This window comes from Rhinopithecus roxellana, chromosome 15, assembly GCF_007565055.1.
Source record: "Rhinopithecus roxellana isolate Shanxi Qingling chromosome 15, ASM756505v1, whole genome shotgun sequence".
Taxonomy (NCBI): domain Eukaryota; kingdom Metazoa; phylum Chordata; class Mammalia; order Primates; family Cercopithecidae; genus Rhinopithecus; species Rhinopithecus roxellana.
Genome location: NC_044563.1, coordinates 16895739 through 16915608, shown reverse-complemented (window position 1 = coordinate 16915608; position 19870 = coordinate 16895739). Strand labels below are relative to the sequence as shown.

Below are 19870 nucleotides of genomic sequence, written 5' to 3'. Positions count from 1 at the left end.
ATATTTTGTAATTTGTTTTTTTTCCTACTTTAATAGATCTTAAACATCTTTTCATGTCCTGGCCTTCATGTTGATAGAGCTTTTTATTTTAATTATAATATTACAAAAAGATATCCTTGAATTCTTAAGAATTAAAATAATTTCTTTTATAGCAGTAAATTTCATGTTCTCTCTCCTTTTTTTTTTTTTTTTTTTTTGAGTGCAGTGGCACCATCTTGGCTCGCTACAAGCTCCGCCTCCCGGGTTCACACCATTCTCCTGCCTCAATCTCCCAAGTAGCTGGGACTACAGGCGCCCGCCACCACACCCGGCTAATTTTTTTTATTTTTAGTAGAGACGGGGTTTCACTGTGTTAGCCAAGATGGTCTCGATCTCCTGACCTCGTGATCCGCCCGCCTCAGCCTCCTGAAGTGCTGGGATTACAGGCGTGAACCACCGCACCGCGTCCGGTCAATGTTCTCTCTTTTTGGTCTAATAAAGGAATTCAGTCATTGTTATTTTAGTTTGCTGGGCAGCCTGGTGTAATAGTCTTAGAGGTTACCAAGCCCAATCAGCAGAGACTCTCTTTACACTAGATTGCATTCTCTGGATTCTCTTACTTTGTTTCTTTCAACTAGCCTTCTTTTCTATTTATATTTCATTTCCAGTATCACATTTATAGCCAGTAAGAGATCTCATAGATCTTAGAGCTAAAGATAAAACAATGTAATGTTTGTAGCCATGGAAGAACCTGTTCACAGAGTTACGAAACCTGTATCCAACGTTCTCTCTATGACCAGGCTAAATGGGTTCCCTTTTGCTTTCTGCTATTCCCTTTAGATAATAACATCATTCATTTAATAAAAATGGGTTAAGTGCTGGTTGCTATGCTGCATGTGGTGTCTATATATAAGGTGGATAAACTAAAGCCTGTACCCTCACGGAACTCAGTTTCTAGTGTGTTTGGAGCAGGCACTGAGGCTGTGTCTCCAGGCGAAGGAAGCATGGCCTCCCACATTGGCATAGGAATGGGAGAAGGCAATGCCAGTTATAACAGCAGTGGTCTCGTGTGTCCTTCCCCTGTCAGACATAACCAACTTCCTTATCCACCCCAGATAAGAGATCTTATCCATTATTGGAAACCACATTACATTGTGGCTCTGAGAAAACAAGTGGTAGGGTTTAAAAATCTCTGAAGCTGAAGACTTGTTTTAGACAGAAAAGTAGATGAAGCCAGAAGACTTATGATAGAGCCTCCACATCACCTCCCTTTGTGTCCTTGTCCTCTCCAGTGCTCTATAATGGGACTAACACCTGTTGGTGATGAGATAAGGTATTTAATGTTTATTAGACTGTGCCTGATGGAGTTCTCAGGAATTATGTCCACCCCACTGCACACCCTGCAACAAAGACTTCTATGTGTGTCGTCAAGGTGGAGCTACTGAAAAATATCCAAGGTTCTGTGGGGAAAAAAATTGCCACATTACCATAAATATTTTTCATAGGAATCTGCACAGTATCTTCTAAAGAGGAGTACTTGCAAGATAATAATATTATCCGATGTATTATCTTCAAATTTCTGTTTTCCCTGTTTAGTAAACCCGTGCTGATGCCTCCCGTTACCCCAGTTTAATACTGGTGCTATAGTAAGGAAAATAGATCCAAGTGACCAAACCATGGGTTTTGCTTTGCGTTCAATCCCAATCTGGATGAACAAAATTATTTGGACATTTATTTGCATCTGCCTAACTTTGATTTTTCATGCAGACAAATATATAAAGTGTACTTGATTAACTTCATTCTAGGTTTGTGCAGAGTTTTTGGATTCTTTTATGATACCAAAAAGAACAGGAGTTGCAAATTCTGATAGCCGTGGGTTCGAAGAGGAGATGTAAGCGAGTGAAACAGGCTAGGAATAAACAACTGGATTTTTTATTTATTTTTCCACTTTCAGTGGGAACATGAGTATAAGAGATATCCCATGTTTATTCTTAATTCCCCTTTAAAATAATAAGTAAGACAAGCGTGATAATAATTGACAATAGAAAATGGAAGAAACTGTGGCAAACTGCACAGTAATATGCTTCATCTCAAGGAAGCAGCTGCTGCTTGGCAATAACAAACTTTTATCACATGGAGACTTTTTCAAGAAAAGCCTGAAATCCAGATGTTTTTAAAAGTTGCCTAGTTGTTAAAATACTGGTAACTGTTTAAACACCATATAGGCAGAAAATAACATCTGCAAGACAACTTCGAGTCTGCGTAATGGTTTATAATCTCAGAGACCAAACTTTAGGTGCATCAAAGAGATATCCATGAATTCTTTTTTGTTTTCTAATCCAATGTTTTTTTTTAAATTGAGGTGAAATCACATAAAATTAATCATTTCAGAGTAACAGTTCAGTAGCATTTAGTATATTCACAGTATTGTGCAACCACCACTTCTATTAAGTTCTACAACATTTTCATTACCCCAAAATAAAACCCAGTATCCATTAAGCAGTTACTTAACTTTTGCCCTCCACCCTGCCACTGGCAATCACCAATCTGCTTTCTGTCTCCATAGATTTACCTGTTCTGGATATTTCATATACATAGAATCATACAATATGTGATATCTTATGTCTGGCTGCTTTCACTTAGCGTGTTTTTGAGAGTCATCCATATGGTAATACATATCAGTGCCCTGTTCTGTTTTAAATGGCTGAATAATATTCCATGACATGTATATACCACAATTTGTTTATTCATTCATCTGTTGATAGACCTAGGAAATCATAAGACATTGGTTGGTTCCACTTTTTGGCTATTGTGAATAGTACTGCTGTGAACATTCATGTGCAAGCATTTGAATGACTACTTGTTTTCGGTTCTTTGGGGTATATACCTAGGAGTAGAAATTGCTAGGTCATACAGTAATTCTGCTCAGCTATTTGAAGAACTGCCAAACTGTTTTCCACGGCAGCTGAGTCATTTTTCATTCCCAACAGCGGTACATGAGCGTTCCATTTTCTTCACATCCTTACCACACCTATTACTTTCCTTTTTTTTTTTTTCATTTATAGCCATTTCAGTGGGTGCAAAGTAGTGTTGATGTGCATTTCCCTAATGACTAATGATGGTAAGCATCTTTTCATGTGCTTCTTGGCCATTTGTACATCAGTGAAAAAAGGTCTATTCAAATCCTTGGCCAATTTTTAAATTGGGTTGTTTTTCTGTTGTTGAGTTGTAAGAGTTCTTTATATAATCTGGATACTAGACCCTTACCAGATACATGATTTGCAAATATTTTCTCCTGTTCCGTAGTTTGCCTTTTTGCTTTCTTGATACAGTCCTTTGATACACTGCTGATTTTTGTCTTGATCTTGTACCCTACAACTTTGCTGAATTTGTTTATTAGCTCTAGTATTTGTTTTATGGATTCTTTGAGTTTTTTTCTGTGTAGGATCATGTCATCTGCAAATAGAGATTTACATCTTCCTTTCCAATTTGGGTGTCTTTTATTTCTTTTTCTTGCCTAATTGCTCTGAGCTAAACTTCCAGTACAATATCAAATAGCAATGGTGAAAGCAAACATTCTTGTCTTGTCGCTGATCTCAAGTGGAAAGTTTTCACCATTGTGTATGATGTTAGCTGTGTTTTCATAAATGTTTTTTCTAAAGTCAAGGAAATTCCCTTTTATTCCAAGCTTTCTGAGTGTTTTTATGAACAGATACTTGAATTTTTTAAATAAAAAATGTATGTGTATAAGGTATACAATATGATGGTTTGATGTACGTAGTAATATGATTAATATAATCAAGCTAAATAATATGTCTATCTCCTCACATAGTTAACCTTTTTTGTGTGTGTAGTTGGGTGCTACATTTTGACAAATGCTTTTTCTACACCAATTGAGATGTCATGGTTTTTTTTCCCCTTTGGTTCTGTTAACGTGGTATATTATATTGATTTTCTTACATGGAACCACCCTTCCATTCTTGGGATAAATCTGGCTTTGTCATGGTGTATCATCATTTTAATATGCTCTTGAATTCAGTTTACTGGTATTTTATTGAGGAACTTTGTTGTTGTTGAGGGTTTTTGCATCTATATTCATAAGGGATATTGGTCTGTAATTTTCTATTCTTTTTGTTTTTGCTTTTTTGGAGGCAGGGTCTCGCTCTGTTACCCAGCCTGGAGTATAGTGGTACAATTGCTGCTCACTGCAGCCTCAACCTCCCAGGCTCAAGTGATCCTCCCATTTCAGCCTCCCAAGTAGCTAGGACTACAGGCATGCACCACCATCTCTGGCTAATTTTTTTACATTTTTTTGTAGAGATGGGGTCTCACTTTCTTGCCCAGGCTGGTCTTGAACTCCCAGGCTCAAGTGATCACCCAACCTTGGCTTCGCAAAGTGTTGGAATTATAGGCATGAGCCACCAAGCCTGGCCTATAATTTAATTTTTTTTTTCTTTTGAGACAGGGCAGGATCTTGCTCTGTCACCCAGGCTGGAGTATAGTGGCACGATTTCGGCTCAAGTGATCCTCCCACCTCAGCCTCCCAAGTAGCTGGGACTACAGTTGTGCACCACCATGCCTGGCTAATTTATATATATATATATATATATTATTTTTTATTTATTTATTTATTTTTTTTTTTTGGAGACCAGGTTTTGTCGTGTTGCTCAGGCTGGTCTTGAACCCCTGAGCTCAAGCTATCCTCCTGCCTTGGCCTCCCAAAGTGCTGGGATTACAGGTGTGATTCACTGCACCCAGCCCATTTTCTGTTCTTTGGTGTCTTTGGCTTTGGTATCAGAGTAGTGCTGTCCTCATAGAATGATTTAAGAGTGTATTTTCTGGAATTTGAGACAGATCGGTGCTAATTCTTTAAATGTTTGGTAGAATTCACTGATAAAACCATCTGATCTGTACTTTTTCTTTTTGGGGGAGAATTTGATTACTGTTTCAATCTCTAGTTGTTACAGGTCTATTGAGATTTTCTGTATCTTGAGTCAGTTTTGGTAATGTGTGTGTTTTTAGGAATTTTCCATTGCACCTATGTTGTCTAGTTTGTTGGTGTACAGTTTCTCAGTATATTCTCCTATAATCCTTTTGAATTCTGTGAGATGTAATGTCCTCAGTCTCATTTTTGGTTTTAGTTATTTATATCTACTTTTTTTCTTAGTCTAAACCAGAGGTTTGTCAATTTTGTTATTCTTTTTGAAGAATCACCTTTTGGTTTTGTTGATTCTGTTGTTCTTCTCTATTTCATTTATCTTCATCGTAGTCTTTATTTTCTTTCTTTTTTTTTTTTTTGGCTTTGAATTTAGTTCTTTTTCTGTTTCTTAAGTTGTAAAGTTAGGTTATTGATTTGAGCTCTTTCTTCTTTTTTAATATAGACTGTTAGCAGCTATAAGTTTCCCTCTGAGTACTGCTTTCACAGCATCACATAAGTTTTGGTATGTTGTGGCCTTGTTTTCATTTCTCTCAAAGTATTTTCTAATTTCCCTAGTGATTTCTTCTTGTACCCATTGCTTGTTTAAGAATGTATTATTTAATTTCCACACACTTGTGAGTTTTCCAGTTTTCTGTTGTCATTAATTTCTAGCTTCTTTCCATTGTGGTTGGTGAAGATAGTTTCTGTGATTCTAGTCTTTCTAAATTTATTAATATTTGTTTTGTGGCCTAACATATAATCTGTCCTGGAGAATGTTTCATGTACACTTGATAAAAATAGGCATGCTGCTCTTGTGGAGTAGAGTATTCTTCATATGCCTGACAAGTCTAATTGGTGTATAGTGTTGTTCAAGTTCCCTGTGTCCATTTTAATCTCTGCGCAAATTTTATCCATTACTTCAAGTGGGATATTGAAGTCTCCATTTATTATTGTAGAACTGTTTATTTCTGTCCTCAATTCTTTCAATATTTTCTTCCTCTGTTTTGGGGCTCTGTTGTTTGGTACATATATGATTATAACTGTTATATCATCTTTTTGAATCGACCCTTTTGTCAGTATATTATATAATGAGCTTCTTTGTCTCTTGTAACAGTTGTTGACTTTAAGTCACTTTTGTCTGATAGTCCTATAGCCATTCATTATAAACATCCTTTCACTTTCAACCTTTTTGTGTCTTTTTCTCTAAAATGAGTCTCTCTTACAGCATATAGTTAGATCATGTGTTTTGTTCATTCTGCCAGTCTGTCTTTTAATTGGTGAGTTTAATCCAGTTACATTTAAGTGATTACTGATAAGGAAGGACTTAACGCCATTTTGCTATTTGTTTTCTGTATATCTTATGTTTTTTATTCTTCATTTCCTCTAATACTGCCTTTCGGTTTGATTTTTTTTCCTAGTGTGTCATTTTCATGCTTTCCTCATTTCTGTTTCTGTATATAATTATTTTCTTAGTGGTTACCATGGGGATTACAGTTAACATTCATACATTTTTAACAATCTAGTTTGAATTAACCCCAGCTTAGATTTTTAAAACCCTACTTGTATGGTTTCAGTCGAAGCCCCAATCTCAGCATCATGCAGTATATCCATGTAACGAACCTGCGCTGTACCCTCAAATCTAAAATATAAATAAATAAATAATAAAAGCTTTGCCAATGACAATAAAGGAAAAAGAAACTCTGCTCCTATACAGTTCTGCCCCCACTTTATGTTGTTACTGTCACAAATTTTATCTTATACACTGTGTGCCCACTAATACAGATATATAATTACTTTGTGCATTTGTCTTTTAAGTCATATAGGAAAAAAAAGAGAAGTTAAAAATAAAAAAAAAAAATAACACTGGCTTTTATATTTATTCATCTAGTTAGTTTTATTGGAGTTCTTATTTCTTTATATGGCTTCAAGTTACTGTCTAGTGTCCTTTCATTTCAGCCTGAAGGGACTCCCTTTAACATCTCTTTTAGAACTAGTATACTAGTAGTGAATGTCCTCTGGTTTTGTTTCTCTGGGAGTGTCTTAATTTCTCCATTTTTGAAGAATGGTTTTACAGGATATAGAATTCTTGGTTGTACAGGATATAGAATTCTTGGTTGATAGGGGTTTTTTTTGCTCAGCATTTTAAATGTATTAACCCATTTCCTTCTGGTCTGCAACTTAGTTGGATGGTTCTGGCTGATAGTCCCTCACAAGTTTGCAGTCAAACTAGTTGGCTAGAGCTGCAGTAATTTTAAGACTGTGCTACAGGTTAATAATCCACGTCTGAGCTCATCACATGGTTGTTGGCAGACCTCACTTCTTCACTGGCTATTGGCTGGAGGTTCCATTTGTCACACCTGGGCCTCTGTAATGCTGCTCACAACGTGGCAGCTGGTTTCCCCCAGAGCAAGAGATCCATAAATGAAAGACACCCTCCACTACCACCAATGTCTTGATTGTTTTATTTGTATTTCTGTTTTTGGATACTTTTGGTATTATTTATATAACACTGAGATAATTGTACTTTTTCTTGCATGAGAGAAAGAAATTTGAACCATGGGTAATTTTTTAGTGGAGAGGAATTGATTTGCCCTTCCTTAAAAGCATTGCTGCTAAAAAAAAAAAAAAAAAAAAAAAAAAAGCATTGCTGCTAATTGCTTTACTCAGCCTTAGAAATGTAAGAGACTCCGAGAGACTTCACATAGCCTTGGAATGGAACAGCACACCCTTAGAGTTGACCTTCTTTTCTCCCTCCTCCATCATACTTCTGTCCTTCCTATTCAAAGAGACATGAAAATAAGCTTTCTGGGCACTCAGGACTTTTAAAATGTCACTGTAAACTACTTTCCCATTGGTGGTTTGTTTTACGGAGGAAATGTGTCCTTTTTGATTAAAAAGTGTGTATGTGTGGTGTGTGTGTGTGTGTGTGTGATGGAGAGAGAGAGAAAGACCTGAGTGATTGTCCCTTAGATCATACTCTTCACTCAGAAGACCAATCAGCTCTTCACTGTACACCTGCTCTGCGTGAAGTACCATAACAGGCGCAAAGGGGTGCAAAAACAAGAGGTGCATAAAACAGTTCCCATTCTTACATAGCTTTTAGTATAAAGGGGGAAATATGAGAGAACACCAGTGGGGAAAAAATGCAAAGCAGCCTTTGTGCCCCAGAGCACTGGTTGCCACAGTATTGATAAGGCAGATGCTTACGCTTTCCTTATGTAATCATATAAAAGCAGAAGAAAAATATGGAAGTGACCAGGAAAGAAAATGAAAGATCTTTGTGTTTGTATTAGTTATTCAGATCTAGTAAAATATTTCCAGCATAATGATTTTTGAGAGCTTTAGATGTCTTGTTTGTAGGACCAAAGTCTCGTGTAGCCCCTGCCCATCAATAACCAGTTTTGTTCTCACTTATTTAATTATTGTTGCCATATGAAAGGAGCATTACTTCCACATTTTTTCTAATTTTGAAAAAGTAAATTAGTTTTATATTTCCTGTTTTAAAATTATTTGAGTATTTACAGAGAGCTTCATAAAATGAATTAACCATTGGTCATGGTAAGAATAGTAATGCGGCCGGGCGCAGTGGCTCATGCCTGTAATCCCAGCACTTTGGGAGTCCGAGGCGAGTGGATCTTGAGGTCAGGAGTTCAAGACCAGCCTGGCCAACGTGGTGAAACCCCGTCTCTACTGAAAATACAGGAAAACAAGTAGCCAGGCGTGGTGGCACGTGCCTGTAATCCCAGCTACTCTGGAGGCTGAGGCAGAGAATTGCTTAAACCTGGAGGGGCGGAGGTTGCAGTGAGCCGAGATCGCACCACTGCACTCCAGCCTGGGCGACAGAGTGAGACTCTGTCTCAAAAAAATAAAAAATAAAACAGAATAGTAGTGCAAGCCCAGTCTACCAGTATGCTAGCTACCTTTAGTGTTTGAAGATGGTAATCAACTGGTGTTTCTTCTGCTTGAATAGACGCTTCTGGAAGAAGAGCCTTGGAAAAATTAGGAAGTCAGCCTCTCGCAAGATGGCCCACTCTTAGCAATTGCATCTCTCCTCTGATGGATTATATAGACAGATTTTTAATATTCCATGTAAGGGTAGTTCTGCAATCTCTCTGAGATTATGGCTGGAAGTGTTCCGAAATAGAAGACTATGTATGTAAGATGTTTTCAACATCATTCTGATCTTAAGCAGATTGTGGGCTGGAGCTTGACCTATAATATAAAAACAGTGGGTGGCTCATGTCTGTAATCCCAGCACTTTGGGAGGCTGAGGTGGGCGGATCACCTGAGGTTGGGAGTTCAAGACCAGCCTGACCAACATGGTGAAACCCCGTCTCTACTAAAAATACAAAAATTAGCCGGGTGTGGTTGCGGGTGCCTGTAATCCCAGGTACTAGGGAGGTTGAGGCAGGAGAATTGCTTGAACCCAGGAGGCGGAGGTTGCAGTGAACTGAGTGCCATTGCACTCCAGCCTGGGCAATGAGAGCAAAACTCCTTCTCAAAACAACAACAACAGCAGCAAAAAAACCAGCAGGCTTGCTTCTGGGAAGCTACCCCCACATCCTAAAATACATGGAAATCAGAAAGGACAACCTGTACCATATTTTTATACTTAGGAATTAAACCATATTTTTCTTTTCATATACCTTATTTAGAGTTGTATTTATAGATTCATATTTAGCCATGCAATATAATAACTTCAACTGGGGCTTTACATTTTAGTTGCCCCTCCCCCCATGAAATCTGTAGTATTAACTTTTTTATTAATATGTTCCACATTTGAATATGTTGTCTTCTTTCTTCTTGACTGCTACTATTAAACTTCTGATTGCTTCACCCTTTTAATAAAAAACAAATTCTGAATTTTAATTTAATTTTTCTTTCCTAGACAGTTAAATCTCACACAGAAACAGATGAGAAACAAGCAGAGAGCCGCACCGTCACCCCACCTGCTGCACCCAAACCAAAACGGGAGGAGAACCCTCAGGTAGGCCTGTGTTTCCAAAGGCAGGTCGCAGTCTATGGTGTATGGTTTATTCTTATGTACCAGGAGGGGCATCTGCTTTCTGAATGATGAAATGAACTTGATGTTCATTTTCTAATGCACTTTTATTATTCAGCAATGTTATTGCCAAGTCAGATTGGTCTAGAGTGGAATTCTTAGACTGTAGTCTTGAGGGTCCATGCACTTGTACATAGGCATTTTGATTGTATCAAAGGAAAAGTTTTTTAAAACATGATTCTTCATATGCATGTTACAAATTCGAAATGTTAAAATGAACGATGATTTTCCCAGCTGTCCCATTGCGTTCCTAATCATTACTGTGTTGTGTCTGTCTCAGCCAACATTTATAAGATACCCAGTTCACTCAGCTAATGTGTATTTGTATTATCAATTGCAGTTATTAAATGTGCGTTTTTGTTATAACCATTGTATTACATTAGAACACCAAACCCAAAATGAATTAGCTCAAAAGTAATCCATTGAAGCATAAAAGTAGGGATGAAAATAGTAACATCTATACCACAATTTAGGATACAATTGTAAACATAAATAGCAAAGAAGACTCTGATAAAAATATAGAATGTGAATCTGTATGTCCTTAGACAAGCAGATTTTTTCAGTTTGATGCTTTTGCATAAGCAGCTATAAACAGAAAATGTAGACAGGTAATATGATGATGAATATCTGACAGTTAGATTTCATTTGACCAGTAATTCACTTGCCTCTATCCTTAGTGCATTCTTCTTAATGAAACCATGTGAAATAGTGGCATAAAGTCATCAAAGCTTCATGCTATTTTTTTAAAGTAGTGATTTATTGGGCCAGTTCAGGTTTCCTAAAACAAGTACAAAATATAATTCTTTCTGATATGAAATGAATGAATTTTTAATTTTATCTTTAAAAAGAGGGCCAAAACTTGAGCCAAAAAGAAGTACTAGTCACAGAAATTGCTGAGGAACTTGTGAAATCATCCACAGAATTAATGACAAGTATTATGCTCTGAGGAGGAAAAATTGAGCAAAATTTCCCTATCAAAGGAAACCGAAGGATCCAACCTGGGCAAACATAGTGAAACCTTGTCTCTGCAAAAAATAAACAAAAGTAACCAGGTGTGGTAGCGCATGTCTATAGTCCCAGCTACTCAGGAGGCTGAGGTGGGAGGATCACTTGAGCCCGGGAGGTCTAGGCTGCAGCGAGCTGAGATGGTGCCACTGCGCTCCAGCCTAGGTGATGGAGCGAGACCCAGTGTGGGCAAGCAGGTACCATCATGTGTAGTAGCAGATAGTTCACCTTCTAGTTGGACAGAATCACTACCATAAACAGAGTAAATTAGCTCTTGGCATATGTGGGATACATATATGAGGTAAAAGTTCTTGGCAGCTTTTTATTCTATCATCAAAAATTTAGGCTGGGCACGGTGGCTCATGCCTGTAATCCCAGCACTTTGTGAGGCTGAGGTGGGTGGATCATCTGAGGTCAGGAGTTCAAAACCAGCCTGACCAACATGGCGAAACCCTGTCTCTACTAAAAATACAAAAATTAGCTGGACGCAGTGGCGTGTGCCTATAGTCCCAAGTACTCGGGAGGCTGAGGCTGGAGAATTGCTTGAACCCAGGAGGCAGAGGTTGCAGTGAGCCGAGATTGTGCCACGGCACTCCAGCCTGGGTGACAGAGTGAGACTCCGTCTCAAAAAAAAAAAAAAAAAAAAAATTTATTCTACAAGAGAGGAATTTTTTTTCTCAATTATTTTGTGAACTTGATCTAAACTGGCAAAGATGATTTGGGTGTGAGTGGCCAAGAAGGGTGCTGTTACTTGCTTAAAAGAGGGTGCATCTGAATATCAGTCCACACACTGCTTCATCAAAAGAGCAACAGTTAGGGGAAAGCCTCTTGATCTTGATTATATTTCTAAGGAATAGTGAAAATTAGGAATGTAGTCAGTTGGCAACCACAAAGTGTATGTCACTTCAACATACAGTTTAGAAAACAGGAAAGTCCAAGACTGCTTTTTCTTACCGGACTAATCTGGCTGTCAAGGGGATAGGTGCCCATCTAAGTTTTTGAAATAAGAAATAATATAAAAACATTTCTTCAGGACTCTGAAGTTACCAGTAAAGGACATTTCTGTGTTCTCAAGTGGCTTGGTGAAGAAGTTTATTTTCAAATAGACTGACTCTATCACTTCAGGCCAAAGTAGCATAATATCGAAGATAAGATGTCAGGACTTTTAAAGATCAAATTGTGGTATAAATAACTCTACAGGAGTATGTCTTTTACAATTGAAGATGTTCTTTATTCATCAGAGAAAGAAATTGATAATGTATTATTTGGCATATTTAGAAACTGCATGCAGTAGTACAACAGAAAATGAAGACACACTTTTCAGACCACATGCAAGCAAAGAAAATAATAGAAATCAATTTGTTTCCCTCTCCGGCTTGAAGAGTCTTAACATTCCATCTTCGGGGCCCAGTATTTTCACCAGCTTAGTTTCTGATGGAGTCCTAAGAGTGGTCTTCAAAGAGAAATTGCTCCATAATTTTTAGGTTCACGTGTGATTGAAAAATCATAGTATTCAGCAGAAACACCTGCTGTCGTTCCTGAAAATCATTTAGCTGTGAGTTAGCATTGTCCTAAAAATCATTTAGCTGTGAGTTAGCATTGTCCTAAAAATCATTTAGCTGTGAGTTAGCATTGTGGCAGTATAAATGTGAGAAACTGGGACCCAGTCGTGATAAGCAAAACACTCAGAATTTGGAGCTTGTTAAATGGGAGGCTCTGCGTGTTTTGTGAGTATGAAATCCTCTTTTTTTTAAGAGGATTTTTCTGTGGGGCGGGGAACTCGGATCACACAAGATGCTGATTTCTGTCATTGAGAAAGAAGATGTAGGCCCCAGTCCTTCTCTTTTGGCCCTGTTAGACCAGAGAGCCTCTAGAGCAAACTTTCTAACCTGTGGCCCATGGGCCACATGTGGCCCAGGATGGCTTTGAATGTGGCCCCACCAAAATTCGTAAACTTCCTTAAAACACTGTGAAGTTTTTTTGCGATTTTTTGTTTAAATTTCATCAGCTATCATTAGTGTTAGTGTATTTTATGTGTGGCTTCAGACAATTCTTTTTCTTCCAATGTGGCCCACATTGAAGGAAGCCAAGATTTTGGACACCCCTGCTGTAGAGGATCTCCATGGCTCCTTAGAGAATGTCTGCTCTTGTGCATTCATATGTGACCCGCCCATTGGGCTGGCTTTCCCTAATATCCTACTAGGAACTGTCAGTTGGCTTTGTGAGAACCCAGACTGAAGTATATTCTTCTTTTGTTTCTCTGGCACAGAAACTTGCCTTCATGGTGTCTCTAGGGTTGGTAACACATGACCATCTAGAAGGTAAGAGAAGATATTCTTGGCACTGCCTTTCTTTCTGGCCCACAGCTTTGTTCCTGAAAATGGTGTTTGATTGAATTCCTAGAATAAAAAATTGGAACACAAATAGAGTATGATTCAGCCAGTGTGGACTTTATTTCCTTTAGTGGGAAAATTGCCTTCCCTCTGTCTAATGTTCCTATCATTATCCAAACTACTGTCCTGGGAAAACCTCCCCAGTTGCCTAAATTAAGGTGACTTCTGTTCATTTAGGGGAACTCTTCTTTTTCTGAACAGCACAAAGTAGCAAGCGCTCTTCCAACAAGTCTATAATTTCTGGTCACTCCAGGTTATCAGAATGTTGAGAACAGTTACAAAGCTGTATCTGTCTTGATTATTTAATTCAAGAATGATGAACTTTGGTTATTCAGTTTAAGTCTTATGGATAAAGCTCATCCAGACCTGAATATACAGCAGTCTAAAAATCAGGACAGCTTGTTTACAAGGGTTGTCTGTTGTTAAACTCTCAACAGAGAACCACGTGTGGGACAGCGTGGTCTTGCAGGTGAGAGTAGATGGTCCTACACATTTGCTTCCAGTAGTGTGCTTGCCTTTGTTGAGGCTTCAGTGAGACAGAGACTTGTCCCTAATTCTGATTTCTTATGGGAAATCCAATAGATAAAACAATGAAGTTAAGTTTTGTAGGTTCTCCATGCCTCTCTTTTAATCGAAACTTTTTCTTCTCTCAAGAAATCCAAAGCAAGAGGCAAGAGCGAAAAAGAAGAACAACGGCAAATCCGGTCTACAGCGGAGCAGTCTTTGAGCCAGAGGTATTACTGGCCAGCACCTGGCCCTTCCCTCATGTTCCAGTTTTATTTATGAGCTGTTCGGTGCCTCCCCTCTGAAAACCTGCTGAAGAACAGCACCCTGATTGTACTTGGCCAGTTCTGTGAAGTGGTAGATTTTTTTTGACTTATCATTTTTATTAGTCACTGCTTACCCCTTAGGTTTTTTTCCCTAAGTTTCAGCAGATACACGCCTACCTTAAAATTTTAATTCATCCTGACTTCAATACAACTGTCATCGGCAACAGAGGCAGACTTCTCTGAGATTGTCTCTGAGAGCCAAGTACATACAATAAAACCCTTGAGCGTTGAGACCTTAGGATGATTAGCACTAACTAGTTGGCATGTTGACAGTCATGCCGTGCCTTATCTTTAGCTTATGCCCGTATTAGTAATAACCACACTATTCAACAGTCACCTTTCCTTCTTCAATCCTCAAAGCGTAAGAAGAGTGCAGTCACATACCTAAACAGCACAATGCACCCTGGGACCCGGAAGAGAGGTGAGGACCTTTTTATATCTCTCCCTTGCTGCTGTTGCTTTTGCTTTCTGTGTGTGTTTCTTCTCCTTCCCTCCTCCCATCATTATAGGACCTAACTCCTCTATCCTTTGAAAATAGTTTTGTTGTTCTCTGAGAATGGGAGAGAAAAGAGAATGAGATTTCTTATTAGAGTTCTGTATGCTGAATCAAAAGCTGACTTTACTAGGATTCTGGCAAAGCTGACTCAGGGGAATGGCTTAATGTAGCATTTCTGCCCCAAGCCTGCCAGGCCATCCATGAGTAGCACAGTGAACAGAACAGAACAGAACAGTAAAAGGAAGCATTTGAGTGTCATTAAGCAGAACAGAGCACTGCCGTTGCCAAGGTGTTCCTAATAGTGTCTTGGTTGTCCTGCTGCTGGCAAGGCCAGAGTGTGACGCTGATTTTCTTGGAGCTGCAGACTTTCCAGGAAGGAAAGAGGTAGCCACACTTGAGAACTTAGAATCTTTGAAAAGAGGACATCTCCAACTAAGGAAGTAAAGGTCACTCTCAAAACAGGCTCCCTAAAGAACAGATTCCTAAAGAGCTCCAATCCCATATTTCAGACCTTCCCATGGACATTCCAGAATCTGACTTTTAGGCAGAGCAAAAAAAACAGCAGCAGGAGCAGCATCTCTCACCATACAGGTCTAAATAGGTCTTAACAGCTCAGGGTTGGAGTTCATAAACAAGGTACTGAAATTGTTCTTTGATGTCAGTAATACATCCCAAGGTCCTTTTCTCCACATGGTAATGTGTCCCTGAATTATAGTTCCAGGCTAGAAAGGTTGCAGAGTGAGTGGAGTAGCATACTAATTTTTGCATGTGCACACACAGTCTCAGAGCTATTGGAAGCTCAGGAGGTCATCCTGACCCTTTGTCTGCCTTAGGCAGGACTACACTATTACCATTCCCTCCCCACAAAAAAGATATCATAGCCACCTTTAGTAACCCATTCTAATGTTTCATCAGTCCTGTCCTTTGAGTACTCAAAAATATTTAGATGGGAAGCTGTAAGTCATGACTTTATATTGACTCCTGGGCCACAGTAACCAGTACTCTAAGTTATTTTTGTTTTGTTTTGTGTTTGGTGGTTTTTTTAGTGACCCCGATGCAGTTCTCAAAAAGGAGCCCCCCAGCCAGAGGCCACAATAATTGGCCTGATAGTGGGCAATATCTGCTAAGAGGACGGGTTAAATGAGCCAGAAAGACCTTGGCATCTCCTGCCAAGGTCAGAGGATAAAAGCCTGCATCCACAGTGCCTAGGATATGCCTTTTGTGGGTAAACAAGAGAGCATTCATCTTGTTCTTCCCCTTCCAGCAGCACTGAACTCCCTAGAAAAGACAAACCAGTGAGAACTGTCTTTGTACTGTAGGCATCACCAATTTAACACAGAGAGGTAATATTTTTGTAACATCTGACAGAATCATGACTCTTGTGCATAATCCTAATATAAATGACAACTGTTGGCAAAGTCATGATCCAACATACCATTTACCAGTGCTTATAGGCAATTTCGTACCTCTCTGTACCTTTTTTTTTCCCTTGGTATATTGGGCATATACATTTGATCACTCATAGCTTAGAAGCAATGACCTTGGCCCTTAGAAGACAAGGGCCCTGACTTAGATATGTGGTGAGGCAAGAGTGGCTGCCCTAGACTTTCTGTACCCGTGGGGCTCATTTAAGTTGCTTTGTAGCCTTGAGGTTTGAGTCAAAACGCTCTTATACAAATCAGATGTCTCAGGAGTGCTGATGCCAGGGCTGAGACTTTTAAACAGCTCCAATTTTTAGAGATGTAGTTCATCAGGATGTTTGTCATGTAAAATGGAGAGACAGCTGCCAGTCAACTGGGGAGGGTATCCAGGGACAGAAATACTTTAAAATTCATACTTAAAAATTCGTTGCTAAGCCTAGAGCATCTTTTAAGCTCTTAGGTTTCAAGCTCCTCCCAGAACATACCTCTCAATAGCTCTAACAGCAAGGGGTAAGAATAGTTAACTTGAATTTTGCCTGTCTCCACCCTCATAAAATGCAGACAGAAGAGAGAAGGAAAAGCAGAAATCCTAAATAAATCAGTTTGTGGGAACTGAGAATCATTAATAGTATTGTGAGAATGCTGATTGCAGAGAAACTTAGAGAACAGTATGCAAAAGATATGAAAAAATAAAGTAAACTCGGCCAGGTGGGGTGGCTCACATCCCAGCACTTTGGGAGGCCAAGATGGGCAGATCATGAGGTCAGGAGATCGAGACCATCCTAGCTAACACGATGAAACCCCATCCCTACTAAAAATACAAAAAATTAGCTGGGCATGTGCCTGTAGTCCCAGTTACTTGGGAGGCAGAGGCAGAAGAGTCACTTGAAGCCAGGAGGCAGAGGTTGCAGTGAGCCGAGATCTCGCCACAGCACTCTAGCCTGGGTTACAGAGCGAGACTCCGTCTCAAAAAAATAAAAAATAAAAATAAAAATAAAAATAAACTCATTCCTGTCCCTGGCTCCCACTGAGCTCTGTTATCTTGGTTCTTGCACTAGAAACCTCAAATTGCAATAGTCCAGGAACTTCACCACAATCTGCCCAAGGTGAGGTCTTCCTATATAAGCCAGCACCTTCTGTCGTTCTCCAGAGCTCTCTTATCCTCCCTTCTCTTGAGAGTCATGTAGTTGTTTCTAATGACATTTAAATCTTTGCTTCTCTTCCTTCCTTTGGGACTGTTGAATTAACCTTCTGTCTGCTACCTCACTTCCTTTTCCATGCTAGCCAATGAGGAACACTGGCCAAAGGTATGTAAGATCATTTTCCCCCTCTCTTTCCCTCCCCCTTTTTCCCTTTTGTTCCCTTCTCTTGGTATATAGGTCGTCCTCCAAAATACAATGCAGTGCTGGGGTTTGGAGCCCTTACCCCAACATCCCCCCAATCCAGTCATCCTGACTCCCCTGAAAATGAAAAGACAGAGACCACATTCACTTTCCCTGCACCTGTTCAGCCTGTGTCCCTGCCCAGCCCCACCTCCACAGACGTAAGTAACTTGGGAAAAGCACACTGTCTTTCTGAGAGCTTAAATTGGGAAAAGCGTTATCATATGTTGTCTCCTTACCGACTTGCACCTTCTTGACTAACCCTGGAACAGCAATTAAACCCTATAGAATGCTTGTTATGCCATGTAAGGCAGCTTTCTTTTGAGTTTCCAGGCCTTCCATGTCCTTGAGAAACATGTTAAATATAACCTCATGGAACTCAGCCAGCCTTCAGAGTCTGCATTTGATCTACTGTGAATGAGTTCTCAGAAAACAGATGGGGCGGGGAGATCAGCTCATACAATTGAGAGGTGTGCAGGTTTCTGTGATCAGTGTTTTGGGAGTGGGGAAAAGTGAACAAGGCAAACGGTCCCCCAGCAGCCCTTGTTTGCTGCTTCAAATACAATTCTAGAAGTGGAAAGTTTTCTTTAGAGCAAATGTATTCAGCGGAGTTGATCAGAAACAGCTTCCTGAAAAACTGTCAAATACTTAGTACCCCTTCACCCACAAACTGCAGGAATGTGAACTAGTGCTCTGAATGTTTAAATGAACCTCAACAAAGCTCAGAATTCACTCAAACAGATACTGAGCGCTACTCTGCTGACCAAGTGCTGTTCTTGGGGCTGGGGACACAGCAAGGGAACAAAACCAACTCCCTGTCCTCAAGGAGCTCATCTGAAGAGGCAGATAATAAGAAAGTGAATATATAATATGTCAGGTAATGATAAGTGCTATGAAGAAAAATGGGGCTGGGCATGGTGGCTCACGCCTGTAATCCCAACACTTTCAGAGGCCGAGGCAGGCGGATCATCTGAAGTCAGGAGTTCAAGACCAGCCTGGCCAACATGGTGAAACCCCGTCTCTACAAAAACACAAAAATTAGCCAAGCATGGCGCGCTCCTGTAATCCCAGCTACTCAGGAGGCTGAGGCAGGAGAATCTCTGGAACCCAGGAGGCGGAGGTTGCAGTGAGCCGAGATTGCGCCACTGCACTCCAGCCTGGGTGACAAGAGTGAGACTCTATCTCTTAAAAAGAAAACAAAAATGGAGTGGATTAAGGGCATACAGCATACTGGCCAGAGGCTGATGTTTATGAAGAGCGGTGAAGCCTCTCTGATAGGAAGTGAAGGAGTGAACTATGGGAGGATCTGGGGAAAGAGCCTGCCAGGCAGAGGGAACAGCAGTTCAAGGCCCTGAGGTGGGAGTGTGCATGACATCTTGAAAGAAAAGCAAGAGGGCCGGGATAGCGGGGCAGAGCAAGCTGGCCAGGGTGGTGGGAAATGAGGCCTCAGAGGTGACCGGGCCAGTTGTGCAGGGCTTTGTGGCTTTCGTTCTCAGTAAAATGGGAGACCATTAGAGAGTTTTGGGCAGAGGAGTGACATAATTTTTCAATATTTATTTGGAAAATTTTCAAACCTACAGAAAAGTTACAATAATGGTACAAAGAACCAATGTATATCCTTCACATTGATTCACCAGTTGTTAACATTTTGCCACATATGCTTCTCACCTATCATACACACTTGTTTTGGGGGAACCAGATAACAGGAAGTTGCAGACTTCATGAATGTTCACCCTAAAATATTCCACTATATATCCCCTAAGAGCAAAAATACTGTCTTATGTAGCTACAGTGCTTTTATCAAATTGAGGAAATTTAACACTAATAAAATATTACTATAAAAAATATACAGTCCATATTCAGATTGCTCCATTTGTTGCTTACTTGCTTTTGTGACACTTTGTTTTTTCTGCTCCAGGGTCCAATTCAAGATTACTCTTGACATTTATTGTCATGATATTGTCTGTTTGGTAATCCTTTATTCTGGAAGCGTTTCTCATTCTTTGTCTTTCATAACATTGATGTTTTTAAAAAGATAGCCAGGCCGGGCGCGGTGGCTCAAGCCTGTAATCCCAGCACTTTGGGAGGCCAAGACGGGCGGATCACAAGGTCAGAAGATCGAGACCATCCTGGCTAACACAGTGAAACCCCGTCTCTACTAAAAAATGCAAAAAAACTAGCCGGGCAAGTTGGCGGGCGCCTGTAGTCCCAGCTACTCGGGAGGCTGCGACAGGAGAATGGCGTGAACCCGGGAGGCGGAGCTTGCAGTGAGCTGAGATCCGGCCACTGCACTCCAGCCTGGGCGACAGCGAGACTCCATCTCAAAAAAAAAAAAGATAGCCAGTTCCTCTGTAGAATGCGTCTCCGTTCGGATTGTGTGATTT

The 19870-nt window shown here is 39.9% G+C and overlaps 1 protein-coding gene across 21 annotated transcripts in view; it reads left to right on the top strand.

The window, feature by feature from the left end:
- PHF21A (PHD finger protein 21A) overlaps positions 1–19870 on the top strand; it is a 195063-nt gene that overhangs the window by 160598 nt on the left and 14595 nt on the right. For 11 of the 21 annotated variants that reach the window (XR_004053444.1, XM_010371052.2, XM_010371053.2 and 8 more), the window contains 5 exons: positions 9786–9884; positions 13234–13285; positions 14012–14091; positions 14548–14608; positions 17484–17647. Coding sequence is in view for 19 of the 21 variants with exons in the window: in XM_010371052.2 (XP_010369354.1) it covers positions 9786–9884; positions 13234–13285; positions 14012–14091; positions 14548–14608; positions 17484–17647 (456 nt within the window). In the remaining 2 variants the exon portion in view is untranslated. Of the gene's footprint in view, positions 1–9785; positions 9885–13233; positions 13286–14011; positions 14092–14547; positions 14609–17388; positions 17412–17483; positions 17648–19870 lie in introns of all 21 variants that reach the window. The other 10 variants (XR_004053445.1, XM_030917174.1, XM_030917176.1 and 7 more) reach the window with 1 other exon arrangement.